This window comes from Pimephales promelas, chromosome 18 (assembly GCF_988280905.1).
Source record: "Pimephales promelas chromosome 18, fPimPro1.hap1.1, whole genome shotgun sequence".
Classification (NCBI taxonomy): domain Eukaryota; kingdom Metazoa; phylum Chordata; class Actinopteri; order Cypriniformes; family Leuciscidae; genus Pimephales; species Pimephales promelas.
In genome coordinates this window covers 33,474,272-33,495,198 of record NC_142786.1, presented here as the reverse complement: position 1 = coordinate 33,495,198, position 20,927 = coordinate 33,474,272, and the positions used below count along the sequence as shown (strand labels likewise).

The 20,927-nt window shown below is 37.1% G+C and overlaps 1 protein-coding gene across 13 annotated transcripts in view; it reads right to left on the bottom strand.

Moving 5' to 3' along the window:
- The window catches only part of ptprua (protein tyrosine phosphatase receptor type Ua), a 162,757-nt gene that overhangs the window by 1,684 nt on the left and 140,146 nt on the right, over positions 1-20,927 (bottom strand). For 5 of the 13 annotated variants that reach the window (XM_039652465.2, XM_089122629.1, XM_039652464.2 and 2 more), the window contains 13 exons: positions 20,165-20,182; positions 18,345-18,398; positions 18,007-18,043; positions 13,607-13,704; positions 12,458-12,574; positions 12,006-12,160; positions 10,654-10,789; positions 8,977-9,126; positions 6,317-6,631; positions 4,262-4,387; positions 3,580-3,633; positions 1,367-1,524; positions 756-891 (listed from right to left, as the gene is read on the bottom strand). In XM_039652465.2, the coding sequence (XP_039508399.2) occupies positions 756-891; positions 1,367-1,524; positions 3,580-3,633; positions 4,262-4,387; positions 6,317-6,631; positions 8,977-9,126; positions 10,654-10,789; positions 12,006-12,160; positions 12,458-12,574; positions 13,607-13,704; positions 18,007-18,043; positions 18,345-18,398; positions 20,165-20,182 (1,554 nt within the window). The remainder of the gene's footprint in view (positions 1-755; positions 892-1,366; positions 1,525-3,579; positions 3,634-4,261; positions 4,388-6,316; positions 6,632-8,976; positions 9,127-10,653; positions 10,790-12,005; positions 12,161-12,457; positions 12,575-13,606; positions 13,705-18,006; positions 18,044-18,344; positions 18,399-20,164; positions 20,183-20,927) is intronic. The other 8 variants (XM_089122631.1, XM_039652472.2, XM_039652466.2 and 5 more) reach the window with 7 other exon arrangements.

The following is a 20,927-nucleotide window of genomic DNA, read 5'->3' as shown; positions in this document are numbered from 1 at the left end:
CAACTTATCCAAATCCGGATCATGTCACATTGATTCGCTCAATCAGCGTTTCAACCGAGGAAAGACGTCAGTTAAACAGCTTGTAATCAATGTATCGTCATATTTACCTCAGAAAACCCACATAAACTCGTTAGTCAGCTAGAAAAAATAACTCTAGAGAGGAGCATTTTGCTAAATATATACACCATTTAACATATACATTATAATCTTAATGTTCTTCAATATTTAATGCATTTTTTAATAAATATGACAGCCACCATTTAAATGTTTATATTTCATATAATCTTCTTATTATAAAAATAAATAATACTGTAATTTAAGTGTTTGTATAGCTGCAAAACAGTTCATTATTACCTTCATATTAGGCTAATGAAGCCTTTTGGCTACAACTAGACTCCCATAGTTTACAGCATTAGTTCAGAGATTTGATTCCCTTGAGAAAATTTGCAATTTATTGTAACTGATATCCAAAATAATCAATATTGAATCAAATCGTAATCGAATCGAATTGCAAGCTTGTGAATCGAAATCGAATCGAATTGTGAAATTTGTCTCAATACCCAGCCCTATCATTTATACATTTAAAGAAAATGTGAGAGATGTTTACAATGGCTATTTATACAGTTGTATCCCTCCTTCAATTTCAGTCTGTAAAGTAAAGATGCTCACAGAACAAATGATTTGCATGTCAAACTATGCTACACATTTTGGGGATTAGCAATAGTGAACAGCACTAATACGGTCAGCACACTAACCATTGACTCCACCATGTTGGGCTTGGAGTTGCGGAGCGTCTTGACGGCGTAGAACACGTCGACCATGTTGTGATGATGCACCATCTCCATGATCATGGTGCACGCGCAGAAAGTGCCGCTACGGCCCCCGCCATTCCTTGAACACATTAATATGTTGTTTCATTAGCATCTTCTTGTAACTGATGTAGGAGAGGGATCTACTGTATGCACAGCACTTTCAAAGCTTGTGTGGATTATTGTATTAGAGATGTCTGGAGGGGATCTCAGTGAAAGGCCATATTTGTGCCAGATATCTGTAATACTTTTGAACATGAAGGAATGGAGAGTACCGGTGCGCTCTGGGGAAAAGTTCTGCAATAAAACTGTCCCATCCTCCTGATCTCAGATCATTTCCCTATAAAGAGGGGCCAGCACAGATGCTTCGAAGACCGCAATGGTGCCATGCTATCATTAATAGAGGATAGATGTATTAAACTACACAGATGTTGCCTCTATTAGATTCTACACAGATGCAGATTTTCACTGTTGGGTGGCCACAGAAATCGCAGGAGACACCTCAACACAATGAAGTGTAATTGGCATTTGCAGAAGCAGAGCCGTATGAAACTTACAAGCAGTGCACTATAGTGCGCCCATCGCCACACTCCCGCTGCCACTTCTGCACTTGTGCCAGCAGCGTGAGAAAGGCCTTCTTGGAGTCTGGGATTTCACGATAAGCCGACCAGCGCAGGAACTGGAAATGTCGTACCACCAGATGACCTTCCTGCAACTGAATGATAAAGACAGACAGACCAAGAGCAGAAGAATGAGCTAAAATATTGTAAACATGGCATGAAAATGAAATTGAAACGGTTCGTTCAATCAAGGGGGTTTAGATCTCTGAAGTGGCACATAAACTTGCCTTTGCGTTCTCTCTCAAAACTTGTTCATTCCCCTTTGAAAATTAGCATTTTGCACTTACTCACAAAACCTTTGATTTCCCAGAGACGCTTTAAGGGGAAACACAACTCTTTTAAAGCATAGAAATCGAATTTTTCCTCCCATTTCATAAAAGTTTTCCTTCACCATGTCCCCTTAGGGGCTCCATATGTGCCACTTGAGAGATCCACAAAACCACAACAATCTGTTAAACTGAATTATCCCAAACCTAGTCTCTACTGACTAACACTAGAAATGTGCAATCCTGATACTCATTCTATTATACTGTTTTAATTTTATGATATTTATACACTTCAACTACATGTACTTCATATAGGGTTAGGGTAGGATTAGGATTTGGTTGAGGGTTAGTTGGATGTAATTATGCTTAATTTACTCTTATTACTGTGGTAAGTACCTGTAACATACTGTATGTAACAACGACACTGTAAAATAAAGTGTTCCCTAATGTTTATTGCTTGGAAATTATATTTTTAATAACAACAATTATAATAAAATGTGATAATAAAACAAATTGTGGATATGTCCCACATTTTATTAGTGGGTTCCAGAAATGGCATTCAGAATTTATATATATATATATATATAATCTTTAATAATAATCTTTATTGTCCACCAAGGTGGAAAATTGTCTTTGGCTCACCAGCCATTTATATTATATTATTAGAGCCCGACCAATAAAGGATTTTGAAGACCGATACCGATACAAATATTTTTGGATTTTAAAATTCGATATATCGGCCGATATTTTATTTATTTTTATTTTTTTCAGAAACGCACAACAAAACATTAACAGATTTCCCTAACAGAGTCATTTGTAGTTATTTATGAGTTTTAACTAAAATAGTATAATAAAGCATTTTAAAAATAAACTTGTTTCTTTTATTGTCACAACAGAACAGAGGAACACCAAAATATATTAAAGTTCTGATAAATAAAATAATAATTAGTCCCTGCATTGCCTTATAAGCTACCTTATAATTACAATGTCCGCTTGCTTATCTTTTTACCTGCACTTTTTACATTTTTTCCATCAAGCTTCATCAAACCATTTTCAATCATCAGATACGTTTGATACTTTTTCTCTGTCTAAATGTTCACTCAATTTTACAATGCGGGGACTGTAACTAGAGATATGTAAGTTATAAATAAAGTAATCATTACTTTATTTAGGCAGGAAAAGTTCATTGTGGTTTCCAAGCTCATTAAGCGGTCTTCCACTGATGATAGTGGCATTAGCTAGCTTTGTGGTTAGCTAGTCTATGATGAGTCATAATTTAGCAATAGATAACATCATACTGCAAATTGTAAAACATACATTTTCAATATAACAGGCCAAGAAGAGATGATGATTGAAGCGTGTTTCATCCGTTTTTATTTTATTTTTGAAATATTCATTTATCAGTCATTATAACTGACAATACCGATATTTTGGAAAATTACTAATATCGGCCTGCCGATATATCGGTCTGGCTCTATATATTATTATATTATATTATATTATATTATATTATATTATATTATATTATATTATATTATATTATATTATATTATATTATATTATATTATATTATATTATATTATAATAATCAGTTTGACCTCCTGACATAAACAAACCGTATTATCTGAAGGCTAAGCATCTTCTTTCACTGATTCCTGAAGAATGTTACTCGTCTGTTTTGTGTCGTATTCATGGAAGATCTACTGTAAGTCAAACACTTGCTTGCACACACAATATTCAGCTCATCTGCAAGTCATTGACTGGATCCTTTGAGCATTAATTAGTATCTAAATTAGTCTGTAAGATATTATTAAAGCATTGTTCTGTCACGGGGCTTTTCTTTGTCCGCCGGTTAGCAACATGATCTACTCCTCAGTCTTGTACCTTTTTGGAGAAGTGAGAATCATCTTTCCAACACGGGTGGATCTCTCTGGGGTCCTGTGAAGAGGCAGTATGGGACAGTTTCTGACAGTGACATGGAGTGTTTGCCCAGCTTGCAGAGTCTCAAAGAGACAGAGGGGAAATGGGGACTGACAGGGGCTAGCCAAACTGACAGAGGCACGGACGGGAATACGGCTAAAGGTTGACAGGCTGGCTGTCAGGAGCGCTAAAGGGGGCGAGCAACACTCGAGACGAGATTTCAAAGAGACGGGATGTTGACAATGACGCCATCCGGGAGGACTAAGGTCAGCTAGAGGTGTGAGGAAGTGTCTTTTTATCCAGACGAGTCAATATCAGAAGCACACACACACACACACACACACACACACACACATCCAGCGAGAAACGACCACGTCTAATTATAGCAATGTAGTGTCCGTCAGTACCATTTGGTGAAATACAGACTGACCACACTTTTATGATTTAATTTCATTTTCTACAAGTCTCTGAAAAGATCATTTAAGCCATTAGCCTCTCAGTTAATTAACCTTTCTGGAGCGGCCCTGAACTCAGATCATCTCTTTTCAAAAAAAGACAGACATGGGAAGACTGGTGATTTGTCTAATGAGGTCTGATTTTAATGAGGTACTGTAATAAATATTTGAAGATGGCATTATAAGCTCACCCGTGTGATGTTGTTCACCCTGAATAGACGAGTAACAACGTTGTCATCGGTGGATCTGGAGAGCAGCTCTACCGTCATTGGTCCGTACTGCTGCATCCCTGTTTCAGGCCAGTACTGCAGACAAGGCTGAGAAACAGAGGGAATAATCACACACGTAAATTACTGGACATTGTGTCATTTAGTGCAGAGGCAATGTTACATTTAGGTATGCATGTATTTAATTATTTCGAAAGGGACAGTGCACGTTAATCAACATCCAGATTTTCATTGGCAGTCCATTTGCCTGATATTATTAAAAAAAGCAGCTAAATATATGCAACTAAAAAAAGAAAGAGGAAGAGAACACTTGCAATGCACCAGAATGATACAACTGAAACATAAATGGGTGAACAACATCAATGATGAGATTGTTGACTGGTATAATAACTACAGTATAATAACATTGATAATAAACATTTAAAAATGCATAATGCATTTTAAAAAATATTAAAATATTATGAAATGTTTTCAATCATGCCATTTGACAGCCATCTGACAAAATTCAAAAAAGGTAAAATGATCAGATATTTGCATAGCAACTGCCTAGCAACACCATAGCAACCACGCAGAACGCCCTATCTCTCTGTGATATTATTTCTTGTTTATGGGTTTCATTTCTTGTGATTAAGGAAAAGGGTGAAGACAGACAGTGAAAGGATAATGGAGTCAAGGAAACACCAGAGATAGGCTAATCAGCACTGAAAATCCAATCGCGGCCCACCAATCTCCATATCTAGTCCAATCTCCCACCAGATTACCGTTTGCTCAATGTGTCCATTAATTTTCACTCACGCCTGTTGCAGACAGATCTAATCCAACATGCTTTTATTTGAAACGAGTCGGCGTGAAACGGCTTCATCCAGGGATTTCCGATGTGAGATAGAGAGGCGTTGATATAGATCAGATCGAAATTGATAAATTCTTGTCACAATGATGCGTATTAGCAGTGACATCGTGCAGACGAAGATACATATTCATACAAACACACTCAGACAGAACAGAAAGAGGTGACCGCACAAGAAACAGAACAGAGATGTTTCTAGAAAGTCGGAGGAATAAGTGAGATAATCGGGAAAAAATAGAGATAATAAAAAGACTTTTTTTTTTTTGTTGCACAAATCAAATGGGAGACAAGAAACAGAAATAAGTATAAAATAGTTTTATGCAGATTACCTTACATATACAAAAGCACAAACACAGATGTATTATCAGGATGACACACTCTAATTGTGTATTCAGTGGAATAACGTGCACCAGAAAGGCTTTATCGTGGAGAACGGGTAACGGTGGATCCCTGCAGGGGGAGAAGACTGAAAATCACGAGTAGGTTGGTGTCTTGGTGAGTTTGTCCTCTCCATTGCCAATTTAGACAAGACAAACACATTATCAATGTGGGGAGTCTCAAATGAAAGGCACATTGTGCGATTGCTGTTCACCCAGAGTAAGACGACCAAAACACAGCGTTCACTCTCTCAAAGACTTCAAAACAGAAGCCTGCAGGGGGGCTTAAAATATGTAAAGGTTATATTCACACCACCACAGCTGTCTGTGGCCTAAACATGACTTTCATGTGGCACAAATGTGTTGGAAGAAAGCAAAAACATTACAAATATTGCACTAAATCTGACATTTCCAATTGCAATCTGAACCACTTTCATATGTGGAAATACATTTTGTAATGGATGCATGCATTTAATATATGTTTTGAATATATTCAATTCTATATTCGGGTGTAGTATGCCCGAATTTCATTCATACTACCCATTTTCATAATAAACAGAACTCACTTTTTTATCAAATGTAGTACCTACTCAGACAGATTGTGTTTGTGCTTACTGTGTGAAGAAGTGACCTAACTCTTGTGAAATGAATCCTAGCTATTGTGAAAACATGGAATGGACATGAAAGTTCTGTATACAAGCTGACCAGAATGATTCCAGAAATCCTATTGTGTAATATGCACAGGATCATCAACGTGCATTGTGGGTTGTGGATCTGTTAATGTATGTGTCTTACCCAGGCAGAGTTGGACTGGTTGAGTTGGTTGAGCATGACGATGGAGGTACAGCCGTAGTCAAACACGAGTCTCCAGAAGTCAGCGGTGGTGGTGGGCAGGGGGTGAGGGGTGACCACAAACGCAGCCGGCTGCAGGAAGCTGTCCATCAGGGCCGCGTTGATGTAATTGTTGCCGTCCGCCTCGGTGGACACGAGAAACGCGAGGGCGCGGTCCGGCGGCAACACATCCATGCTCCGGTTCTTCTCGCGGTTCCGGGGCAGCAGAGACACACTGCACTCCTCCACATCCAGGTGAGGGGTGACCGAGTTTAGAGTCTGATCAAGACACAAGACAAGGGGTCAAAGGCTGTCTGAATGCACACAAAGGAATGATATAACTAAGTGAGACAGGAAGTAAAGTTATGCAGGCGATAGCTAGAAGCAAAACTGACCAAAGCAAAAGAGGAAGAAGTGTACAAACGCTGTGAACGAAACACATTTTGAAAACAGAGAATTACATTTTCATGACATCTAGAATCCTTCAGTCACTAAAACGACAGACAGACAGATAGATAGATAGATAGATAGATAGATAGATAGATAGATAGATAGATAGATAGATAGATAGATAGATAGATAGATAGATAGATAGATAGATAGATAGATAGATAGATAGATAGATAGATAGATAGATAGATAGATAGATAGATAGATAGATAGAGAGATAGATAGAGAGATAGATAGATAGATAGATAGATAGATAGATAGATAGATAGATAGATAGATAGATAGATAGATAGATAGATAGATAGATAGATAGATAGATAGATAGATAGATAGATAGATAGATAGATAGATAGAGAGATAGATAGATAGATAGATAGATAGATAGATAGATAGATAGATAGATAGATAGATAGATAGATAGATAGATAGATAGATAGATAGATAGATAGATAGATAGATAGATAGATAGATAGATAGATAGATAGATAGATAGATAGATAGAGAGATAGATAGATAGATAGATAGATAGATAGATAGATAGATAGATAGATAGATAGATAGATAGATAGATAGATAGATAGATAGATAGATAGATAGATAGATAGATAGATAGATAGATAGATAGATAGATAGATAGATAGATAGATAGATAGATAGATAGATAGATAGATAGATAGATAGAAGATTCTGCAAGTTGAACACATGACCTCAATTGTAAATAGATGTAGAGAAAAGAATTTGAAGTAGAAATGATTCTGTCTCGGGGAAAAGGCTTAACGGCTGAAAATAAATGCAGACTGGTCACAAATGAACACTTATGCTATGAGCCTTGAGGTGAATGAATCAAACTGAGAATTATGCAGATTGTTACACTTGATGGGTAAAGTACTTCAATCCTGATTTTTTTTTCTGACGGCACAAATGGGACATTACAATTATGATTATTAGAATTGCATTGGCTTTGAGAGCTGTGCTATCAGGAGGATATACACACCGAGAGCGTAAGCCATGACACCATTAGTGGCTCAATGTAAAAACACACATGCGGAACTGAGGGAACACCTCATTAACCCTCTCTGAATGAACCCAAATAGATGATACAGCTGGTTGACTTCATCGTAGTTTGAGCTAGTTTGCAGCACTTAACCTGGATGGAACAAAACAACATGATTTGCATAAAACCCACTGCGGCCATTATGATTATGCCCATTATGAATCGTCTATGTAACATGGCTGGGGTGAATGGAAGGAGCTGGTCTTGGGAAGCTTTGCCCCTCAAAACAAACCTGTGTTGTGGCATTCTTTCTATGTGAGAAGATTTTTGCCTTTAAGATCGACCGCGAAGAACCAATTGTGATAATGAATTTTCAACACGATCTTACATTCACATTTCTTCATTTAGCTGACGCTTTTATCCAAAGTGACTTCCAATTGCTGTCTATGTCAGAGGTCGCACGCCTCTGGAGCAACTAGGGGTCAAGTGTCTTGCTCAGGGACACATTGGCGTCTCACAGTGGATTCGAACCCGGGTCTCTCACACCAAAGGCATGTGTCTCATCCACTGCGCCATGACTTTTTCAAGATGTGATGTGTACAAGATAACCACCCTAAAAATGTGACCAATTTAAAACATGCCAAGGTTCAAGCCAATTGCAACCAACTGCCCACTAAAATCAGTCGTATGCAATTTTCTTTTTAAAGTCCCCATGAACCGGAAGTTGCAAACGATTTTTCTCCAGTGCTGTGACGTATTTCCAAGTGAAACGGAATATTGAACAGAGGGCAGGGTTTTACTCTAGCGCTCCTCCTCTCCATCTCTCGCTCATAGCAAACTAACGGTTTGAGGGGAGTGGTTAAGCGTTTCCCCACCCAAGTTGTGAAACCTACGTCATCAGAAAAAGAAACCGTTCCAGACCGGAAGTAACTTTTCAGATTTTGATTAAAGATTACCAAGGTAAAACATTTTTTAAATATATTTTTACTTGCACGGAGTAATTGTTCACCACAAGACTAGTAAAATGCGCTAACAAAGTAAATAGGTTCAATTTTGATTTCACGGGGACTTTAAATGCTGATATTGCAATGCATACTGGTTAGTGTCAAACCAAATATAAAAAGTGCTTTTTTGAGCCATTCTCCTCAGTTCAGTCAGCCCTAAATATTATACGACTCACCTGAAACTCTTCTCGAAGTTGAGAGGTGTTGGTCTGAGAATCCACACTCAGCATGTCCTTATAGGTGAGCATAAACTCACTGATGGGGATGGCGGTCTCTCCGCACAGACAGGCCTCCAGTATGGCATCATGAATGAATATATACTGCTCCTAAAACCCCACAGAAAGAGTCAGTTCAGGTCAGACTACGACAGAAAACGGATTAAAAAATAAGTCCATGCCAAAACATGCACATGCACTGTCCAATTATTTGCTTTTATCTGGCTTTAATTAAAAACGATGCGACACGTAAGACCCCAGCGGGTTAAATATCACGCATGGGTTTTTTGTTTGATCTCTTTTGACGGAGTACACTCGATTGGCCTTCAGCTTGCTGTAGTTAATTAATATATCATAAGCAGCACTGTGTAAAAGTGAGGGCAGAGATCTCTTTTGCATTAGAAAGCAAGATGGGTTTCATGGCCTTGGTTTTGTCTTTAAGTGTTCTTGTGATATTAAGCAAACAATGATTATATATTAAATTATGGTTTCCTCTTTGTTGTCCAGCCTCTTGAGGATTCACTTGAGGAAAAATATTCACAGCTACTCTTGTCCGTCAGCTTATTAACATGCAACTCATTCTCTGCCTTTCAGAACTGAATGAATTTAAAGGGGAAATAATGAACTGAGAATATAAATTATTCAAAAGTAACACGATTTTAATGTCTAAATCTATTTTACCAAACAAACTTTCAAGCCCATTTTGTCTGTAAAGAATATAGAGAAGTTAAAAACAAGTCAAAATAAAAAAATGGAATTTGCCATGAAATATAATATTGAATAAAACTTAGGTTAGCTTTGAAAGCATAACAGGGGGAAATAGCCCTCCCTCCCTTCAGTGTTAAGAAGTCTGCAAAGCATCATTGCCTCATATCTCGAAGCGCAACATTACAACAATAATGAACGTCAAGAACTTATTTATGGTTATTGTTAGAATTCAAAGTGCTTTTTATATCCTCATAGAGCTCATAATTACAATTATCAGATAGTGGTGCCCGAGTCCGAGGATGTGAACAGCTCCAAGTAGAAACTCTGCTTAGCCTCATGGAGCAATGATGATGTGTTTTGTGTGCACGAGTAGGGTGTATGGTATGGTATGATGTCCAAAAAGGATGACTTTTGTTTTAGTCCTTAGACTTCCACAGAAGATTTTCATTCAGACATTGCTAATAATTTACACAGAAATGTGATTTAGAAATGAAACTACAAAGAAATGTCAAGTAATACTTTAAATTAGATGATTTCAATGTTGAAGTAGAAAGACTGAAATGGTATTTTACTGTGAAACGTATTCCTATAATCGTTGTTTTGTTTAAAGATTTGAAAACTATTTTTTCTAACAGTGCATTGCAAAGGTTCCAAACAATGCGGACATCCATCCGGTGTACATACGCAAATCATACAGTTAACTTCTGTGACTCAGGGCTATGTGTTCAATTCAGCAGCGAAGAGTAATGTTCACATCCACAGTACCCCTGATTATCCTTATTAGCCGAGTTTGAGAAACAGCGTTCCCAACATCCCAATGAGCCCATCTCTGACATCAAATAAACTCAGGTGAGCACAGAGAGTACTAGAGTAAAATAGCCAGAATGACACCTTGATTAATGTGAGCCAGTCTTCTGTTGCTGATCTTACCTCAGTCTGGATCATATTAATACGTCGTGAGCAGAGCGTCTTCACACAGTTATAGATGTCCACCACACCCTCACACTCCGCCATATCCAGCATCACGTCCAGCACTATATAACAGCCGGTGCGGCCCGCGCCCATACTGCACACACACATCACGGCAAGCACTTCACAAACTGCTTCCAGTCAATTCCTGATCACTGACAGGGGGGGATAAAACTACCACAGCTCATTCAAGCAGGACATTCAACGGGTGACTAAAACAACCATAAATCAGAGTCCAACCTGAATAATCTGGAGGCTTAAACTGGAGCGGACTCTCCTATAACTGTGGTGGTAAGTCAATGTCACAGTCTAAATTACAAGCTTTTTATTGATTGGTTGTGTAATTCGTAACATAGGCAGGATAACAGTAGAACATGTGAAGAGTTCAGATGCAAAAGCCTCTAAATGCCATTTGAAATTTTCTTCTAAAATGATCATTTTTATCAAGCTTGTATATTTAAGTTCAGTAATTTCACTTAAATGGCAATGAAGATTACCTATTAATTGTCATTTAAGTGAAATTACTAAACTTAAATATACAAGCTTGATAAAAATGGTCATTTTAGAAGAAAATTTCAAATGGCACTTAGAGGCTTTTGCATCTGAACTCTTCATATAGAGTTAAACTCGATGAAGTGCAGACATGTTGTCATAGCTTGCCATGCTAACGACAAGGCTATCACTTGAGTATTAATTTCACATGTGATGCTTATATGGACATTTTAACAATGTTCAGGGATGATTCATCGAATTGGTTTTCCAATTTAGTTTGATCAGATACATGAATGTCTTTTCAATAAATAGACGAGACTGGCGGACACAGACACGTCCTTGCACTGGTGAACTGCAGGTACAAACAATTTTCTCTTTATAATGGATAGAGGTTTCATGGAAAACATCAAACAACTGTATTTCATCAAAAGGAAGAACATGCTTTTATATTTGAGATCTGAAAGAAGTGACATTACCTGAGACAAGAAATTCATTTTTTTAAAGGTGAAGTGGAGGCACTAAAACCCATACGAGACAGTTGGAGATGTTAGAATTATTCATTAAAAAATAAACTCTGTAACTGAATTCTTCTGTTTTCTACTTATTGGATAGTATGTACTATTATGCCACTTATTTTTTATTTTTAAACAGTATGCAGTATAAAACAATCACATGGAGATGCACCGATGTATAGGTCAATAATCAGCAGTTAAAAGCTGTTATTTTCCCTACCGACAATTGGCCAATTGTTTAAAAACAGCTGATGATGAAACAAAAGTGTGCTGAAAAACATGCAAGTACAGGAAGTGATGCTTGATTACCTGCAGTGGACAACCACTGGCCCAGCATCCGGTGGTGTGGAGGCTTTGACCCGCCGGAGGAAGGCCAGCAGTCCTGTGGCATGAAACGGGACGCCGTGCTCTGGCCAAGACGTAAAGTGGAATTGGCAGACTTCATGCTTGGCTGGGTAACCCCGCTGATAAAAAAAAAATAAAATAAAATAAATAAATAAATAATAATAAAAATAATAATAAAAAAAAATAATAATAAAAAAAAAATTAAAAATTAAAAAAAATAAATAAAAAAAAATAAAAAAATAATAAAAAATAATAATAAAAAATAAAATAAAAATAAATTATATATATATATATATTCTTCCTATATATATTTTAACATCTTATTAGAATACCAAATGGGAAATAGCTCCATTAACAAATTCACATTTCATGACAAAAACAGAGCAAACCATTGACAAAAATCTCAACACTCTTACCCGCTCCATGGCAAAGGTGCGTACGGTGTATTCTGCCAGCGATTCGGTTTTCAGAAGAGTAATTTTAATGTCTCCATAGAGCTCACTTTCATCTGGCCAGTATTTACAGCACTTCATCTGAACAAAACAAATCACATTTAGAATTTGGTTAAATCCTTGAATTGGTCACAAATACGATTTTTTCCAAAGAGAAATACGTGCATACAAAGTAAAAAGATTCATAATTATAAAGACAATAGCATACTTAAAGGCACAATATGTACAAATTATGGATTAAAATGTTGCAGTTAGACACACTTGGATCATCAAGCTACGCCTTTGTTATTGCTTTGAATAAGCAACTTACATACTGTGCCTTTAATCAATGTTCTTAGACACAAGCCAAAATGTTACGGATTACAGGTAAATGAATATTGTAGGTCAACATTTGCCTTTTTATAACTTAAACTCATCTTAAACAAAAGCTAATACTTAAGAGAAAAATAAAACCATTTAGTTCATTCTGCAGTAAAACTAGCCAGTGTGTTATGCACATCAACAAACCACACATTTATATATATATAAAAGGTTTAAACCAAAACCTGTGATTTTCAATTAGACCAATATAAACATGCACTTTAAATATAAATAAATGACATGGTAGCTTCACTTATTTCAATATACTATCAAAATGTTTGAAGGGGGAGCTGATTATTAGAATCTATATCGGATGTATTGAGGCATGCTAATTTGCCACATTTTGATAATAAAAAAATAAAAATATTTAAAATTGGTTTCAGACAAAATATATCAGTAATAACTGTAATACTGCAATAAAACTGTGATAACTTGGTTGAAGCCAATACATGAATAAATCAGCTTCTTAAAAAGAGATCCTATACTAATTTACTATGATGTTACAGTACAAAGAACTGCAGTAATCATGGTGTTTTAGAGAGAGAAATGGGACAAAGGAAAGTGCAGTTAAATGGAGGATGGCTGGGGCCAGATAATCATTAATCAGGTGGAACGTTCTCTGGCTAATGGGGTGTCTTGGTAAAGTTTATCTTCAGTAATGGTCAGCTGTGGACTGCAGTGGTCAGTGTTTAGTAATAGATGGTGTCCATTAGTGGGCGGCCGAGTAGCCGGAGGCAGAGTTATTCTACTCACTCTCCCCACCTCCACCAGTTTGGTGATCATCACGATGCTGTAGCAGTTCTCCTGCCAAACCATGCGCCAGAAGTCATAGATCATGTCCTGCTTGGGCCCTGCGGAGACACAGAACAATCGCTTCACTGAGGATTGTGGGAGGTGAATGATTTGAATGGAGGATAGTAAACCGCGGATCACCACTTTGATGAGGATTACATAAGGAAAGAAAAACGGAAGGAAGAGCTACTGTATCAGTTCATAGTGAATAGAGAAACGCTTGGCAGAGTAATTTCAGCAAGGAACTACATTTCTACCTTTTCGAACGAATGCCAGGGTGCTGCAATGTAGTTACTGAGGAAAGGGTTTTACTGCTATGTGTGCTGATGAAAGTGTGCGAGACGCTAATTTGAATGCTATATGGTGTAAGGCCATCATTAGCGGGATATGTACTGGGAACATTGAAGCTAGAGCATTCAGGTAAACGGACTGCATTTATATAGCACTTTCAAAGACCCAATGACTTTAGTGTGTTTCATGCGGTTGTTGTGTTGTTTGGATTTTTCCTAAGGGTTTTAGATTTTTTTATGCAGTTGCTATTGCTAATGTACTCTATCTGTTGTAGATGCTGAGGTGCTGAAGTGGCCCTTTGGTGTCTGCTAGGGTTTTCCAAATAGTTTTTTGACCATGATATTAATATGGTATTATCTATAGTATAAATCTAATTTTGAGACAAAGTAAATCTATGGTATATTCTCATTCCAAAATGATTTCTGTTCATCCAATTAAAGTCCACACAATCTCAATTTTGACGCTTCAAAAAGCTCATAAAGACATTGTAAAAGTAATCCATATTAATTGAATGGTTTCATCCAAGTCTATGGAACAGATACAATCGCATTATATGATGAACAAACGTAATGTTGGCCAATGCACATACAAAAACCAATGCTAAACATGCTTGATTAACGAGCATGAACCCAGATGCTGCTAGATTCATATGGATTACTTGTATAATTTGTTGAACATTTTGAAGCATCAAAAAAAAAAAAAGTATTGGCGCCAGATTTACTAAACAGGGCAAATGAGTGTGGGAGCGCATGTGCACGTGATCTACTGACGACACACAGCATGATCTTTTACTTAATGACAAACGCAGCGCAAATTAGCATCTGGTATGATGAGACATGCTTTTTTGGGGGCGGTAGCTAAATAAATGTGCAAATACCAGGGAATTGACTCGCACAAACCTCTGCAGATCACCTTCCATGATTCATTTATATTCTCTCCCATGCATTGTGTCTCTGAAAGGGAAACTACGAATGCCTATGCAACAAGGTCAGCTGCAAGAATAACCCTGAGTGCAACACACACCTGTTCAGCGCTAACTTTAAAAACTACTCGACAGCCCTTGATGTGGGGCTGTGTGGACTTTCAATGGAGGGGTAAAAAAACCTTTCATTAAAAATACATTTTACTCACATGATGGTGCGTTACTGATTCATTCTTTCTTTGTTGTTGTTTGTTTAAACTACACCTATCGTTGAGGGAAGAGCAATAGTGACGCTTGCCTTAGCAAACACCTCTAATGACATCTTTACTATTAATAAGATGAGCTGAACTCACTCGGCTCTTTCTTTTCTTCCTCGTGCATTTGTCTCAACACATGCAGAGACGCACACACACACACACACACACGGCAACACTAAAGCAGCAGAGCTGTTGAAGGTTTCTATATGAAGAGTTCAGATGCAAAAGCCTCTAAATGCCATTTGAAATTTTCTTCTTTAATGATGATTTTTATCAAACTTGCATATTTAAGTTCAGTAATTTCACTTAAATAACAATTAATAGGTAATTATCATTGCCATTTAAGTGAAATCACTGAATTTAAATATAGAAGTTTGATAAAAATGATCATTCTAGAAGAAAATTTCAAATGGCACTTAGAGGCTTTTGCATCTGAACTCTTCATATATTCCCTGTGACTCTGTGAATGCTGTGAGCGCTCTGGCCTCGGGCTAGCCGTCTGTTCTCTCCTCCACCTGTTAAACAATTACACACAACAAGAGGAGCCACACTTCCGATATCGCCCGCAGCTACATCTTCGAAAAATCACATCTGAACGTTCTGCTTTACAGCCTGGATGAAGCTGAGGTTATTCATGAGGCATAATGATGTTGAAACAGGAGCGTTTTCCAGGTGTAGAGATGGCGAGGAGATTTTGTTCTACAGCTCCAGTGTGTGTTTGTGGGCAAACTGAAATGTCATTTCCCAGCTGACAGTATCTGAACACATCCAGCCCGGGTTAATCAAAGCACCTCTGCCACGAGGAAACTGCGGTTATGAGCAGACAACAAACAACTTTCATATTTCCTTTGGTCTTCTGAGCCTTTTTTTTTTTAAATAACATATGCAAACACACATCAGAGCTGCTGGACACCAAATAGAAATGGCCTTCTAGAGTACAGTAACCCATTGGAAAGCACCTAGTATTTGACTTCAGGAACATCACTAGAAATCAAACAAATTCATATGAATCAGCAGTTAAGAATATGGTAAAAACTGATATGTTAAAAACGTTCAGAACATCTGTATAGCAGTTTGCCATAGGACTGCCCAGAACAACCACACTAAAGCCACCCTAGCAACCACCCAGAACAGTCTACCCAGAAACTTTTATCAATCACATAGTAAATCACTTTAGCAAAAACATTACATAAAAATTAAATGCACAGGTCAGATATCTGGCAACCACCCTAAATGTGACTAAACGCTCCAAAACCACAGAGAACAACCAAACAAAATGAAAAGCAACACCCAAATCACTAGATCATTGGAACATGCTGAGTTTTGGATGGGTCAGTCCCAATGTTTTCCCTAAATCTAGTAATATTCTAGTTGGTATTATATAGATTCTAGAGGTTTGGGGCTGTAGCTGATCATTTAGATGTGTTTATAAGCTCACGGAGGCTTGAGCACATCTGTGCTGTTATGATGCTATAGCCAGATCTCAGGAGCTAAAGCCCGGATAGAGAACAAGCCTAGCTAACCCCACACACGCGTGTGTGTGTACACCTGCTCAAACAAAGCACAGCAGTGCCGGCAGTGTGTTTGTGTTTGGAGAGAGTCTGTGGTCCCGGTATGCATACATGAGAGAGAGAGCAGATTAAATGAGATGTGTGTGTAAATGTGTCTCTTCAGTTTTCTGCAGCAACTGAGACCCCAAACTACAGGCATCCATCGAAGAAGAGAGACCCGTCACTTTAAACCCGTATAACTTTATGATCAGTTACACCACCGTTCACATTTTTGGGGTAAGATTTTTTAAATGTTTTTTTTAAAGAAGCATCTTATGCTCCTGAGGCTGCATTAAATAATAATAGTAAAAACAGCAATATAGTGAAATATTTTCAGAAATGAATAATAACAGTTTCTATTTTCATATTCAGTTGTGGTCAGAATTATGATCAAACATGGCTGTAAAAAGAAATCTGCATTATTTGTCCTTTTGTTTGTCTTTTATTCAAAAATGTTTAAAAATCTAACCTTTCATTGAAGTAAAATAATTGAAAGTGCGGGTAAAATCACATTATGAAATAAATGTTTTTCTGTTTGTTTCTGTTTGTCCATCCAACCTGACGATCATTTTTTTATGTTACTTTGGAAATGTAATTGCTCACAGTTAAAAGTCACCCTTTATAAATGTGGCTTGGATTATTTTATTTGGATTACTTTATCAATGTAAAGCAATTTCCTTTTAATTTGATTAGTAACTAATTGAATTACACATTTTACCTCAGTAATACAACTAATTACAATTACATTCATTTTGTAATTTAATAACATAATTTAATTACACATACCATGTTCCATCATATTCCACAAAATTACAATTACAAAAAAAAATCAAACTTAATTATTTGTTCTGTGACTAGAGCTTTTAACACTCATTGCTGGGGGAAACATTTCAACTAATAGTAGTTCAAACTAATATAATCTGTAGAATATGTAATTCAATATCTGGGAAATACTGTAAAGCTTAATTGTTAAACACGTCACTTAAAATATATGTATATGAATTGCAATTCTACTTCCTTTAGTTCAAATTTGAATTGTAATTCTAGATCCTGTTTTTGATATCAATTCAAATTCAACTCAAATTCAAGAATTGAATTGGAATTCAGGAGTCATTCTCAATTCAATTCTGAATTGTGCACAAGCCTGGTGTCATGAGAGAAAATAAGATAAAATGGCAAAAACAATATCTGCATATGAATCATTCAATCCATTGTAGAAGTATTGGGGTGGGTACACACACACACACACACACACACACACGTAATGGCAATTTCTTAATCAACAAATACACAATACAAAAACAAAAGTGACTTTAAAGTAGCAGGAGTATATAGACTTACCTTGTGTTGCGATGAAATGATTGGAGCGCTGATACCCCTGAGAGAGAGAGAGAGAGAGAGAGAGAGAGAGAGAGAGAGAGAGAGAGAGAGAGAGAGAGAGAGAGAGAGAGAGAGATTATTATCAATAAATTGTGTACTGTAAAATGTGTTATGTTAAAAGCATTTGAACAAAATTAATGTATTATTTTCGGACTTATGCCATTTAAAGATGAAGTGAGTCATTTCTGTGCCACTCGCATCACCAAAAAAAAGCACATAAAAACAATGACTGGTTTCCCTAAGACCACCCCTGTCCTCCACTGTTCAGACAAACAGATAAAGTATTATCCCAGACTCACGCCAGTGTTGTCTCCAAACTCACGCCACTGTTGCAGTTGACTCTGCACATTAAGCTGAGATAGGAGAAAGAAATGATTAAGCTATCCTGTGAAACGCTATTATGAGCAAGCGACTCTACTGTTACTGAATATGTTCAATATTTCTTTAATAAAACAAAAGAAAAAAAAAACACAGCGAAAAGATGGATGATATTATTTTCCAACCTCAAGGCCAAAATGTAATCGAAAGGAAAGCAAAAAAAAACAAAAAAAAAACGTTTTAAGTGTGGCGGTGAAGAACGTGACCGCAGAACATGCATCTCAGTATCTGAAAAATGGAAGCGTTTATACTTGACATTTGATTAAACAAGCAAACATTCACATGTATCTGTGGTGTGTCCATGTGTGTATCATCGAATATTACGCTTTAAGAATTGAATTTACTCATGTGAAGAAATCCTAGCAAATGTTATCTCTGTTCAAACACACTTCATTCTAAATGCCAAACACCAAATGAAAAGCATGAAATGTCCCGTATCACAGCGCTAGATAGAAGAAGCCCATCTCGCGGGTCACCTGTGATTAAAACTACGTTAACCAGCCCAGATTGCAGGATTATGGGCATTTCTCTTCGGATGGCCGGGGGAATCCGTCCAAATTTGTACAAAATATATGAACCCGTCATCCCAACACAACTAAAAGGTTTTAGCATTTAATGAGATATATATCAGCCTTTTGTGAAAACAACTTTTGTAGACAAACTCAGTGAAGGCTATGGGAACCTGACGTGCATTTCTCTACAGCCTCTTATTCACACACACTTTTATTATCATAATTAATTATTATTTCCAATACTGATGATCAAAACTTGAATTACACTGAGCTGAATAATGACACTTGTCTTCTGCTTTATAAATCATATCAGTTTCAGAATTGAGGAACACTGCAAAACCGACACACAGATTAAAGCAGCTTTAATGTTATTTTAGAGATTTAGAGATTTAGAGAAACGTCAGGCCTCCTACTGTATTCACCTACAGGAGAAAGACGCAATTTCAACATTCATTTCCTTGATTTCCCTTTCCTTTTATTTGTGCAGAAATAAAATCACACAGAAAAGTGTGTGAATAACAAAAAAACAAGCACTTTAGTATTTAAAAGATGTCTAATAGCCGTCCAAACACAGTCCAGACTTATAGGCTGAAACCAAGCCAAATTTGGCTGTCAATGGGTTACCAACTGTCCTGAATTAGCCGGGATGTCCCGTATTTTGGGCCTAATATATTAAATCGGCCCTGATTAAATCTGATCTAACACTGACTGACACAACACCTGAACGAACAGAACGATCAGGACATCAATCACAGACCACACCATTAACAATCTCTACATTGAGGATTAATTATTCTTGTGCTAATCTATTTAATTATTCCTCTGGTCGATCCCGGTTCCCTTTCCCAGTCCGGCCGGGTTTTCATTTCAGCAAATCAGTTTTGGTGAATTCAAACGACGTGATTATTGTTCATGACTTTAACATCGAGCCACGCAAGAAAACATGCAATCATCCTGAGGGAATAATATGCTGATTTACTGCCCAAGAAAAAAGCGTTTATAACATTATAAATGTCTTTACTGTCACTTTTGATTACTTTAATACGTCCTTGCTGCGAGTTGCGAGTTACAGGGGATGATGCAATGAGATCATCGAAGCCACAAGAAACTCAAGCAACATAGACAGAAAAAGGGCTAGCGACAGGAAAGGTCTGAGCACAGAGTCATGATGGAAGAATAAATGAGTCAAGGACAGATGATAGGAAGACAGGAAAAAGACAAGTACTTACTTCCCTGTTTATCCGAATCTAAGATATCCCAGACACAGAGAAAGAGAAATGGGTGAAAGAGGAGAGAAAGAGAAACAGGCTAATTAAGATGATTAGAAAATAGGAAATAATAAAGACTCCATACTAACTTCACTTCAGACTAACTGGGAATTACAGTTCAGATGAGTTGCCATCCATCGTCCCAGAGAAAAATCTCTTGTTCAGCTCTTTCATTTTTTAGGCACACAATTAATAAACAGGTGTAAAAAGTTATTCACTGCATCATATTTCAATTTGATGCAGCCTAAAGGTGGGTCGCACACCAAACGAGAAGCGTCCCGGCGTCTTAGACACCCCTTAAGGGTGGGCAAGTTTAGGGGGCTAACGATTTAAAATACTACATTTCAATTCAGAAATATTACATTTCATTCTCAATGCTTCTATAGTTTCAGAAGCCCAAGGGTGCAACTATTGGATGAGTTAAAGGGACAGTACAGCCAAAAATGAACATTCAAGTTGTTCCAAGCATGTATGTGTTTCTTTCTTCTGCTGAACACAAAATAAGATATTTTGAAGAATTTGGGTAAGAAAACAATATGGAAATCAGTGGGGTCCATCAACTGACATTGTATTTTGTGTTTAGCAGAAGAAAGAAATTGATGGTTGATAATTGATGACAGAATTTTAATTTTTGGGTGAATTATCCTTTTAAGGTGACTTTCATGAGATACAGTGTGTGTGTATATAAATATATGAAGAGTTCAGATGCAAAAGCCTCTAAATG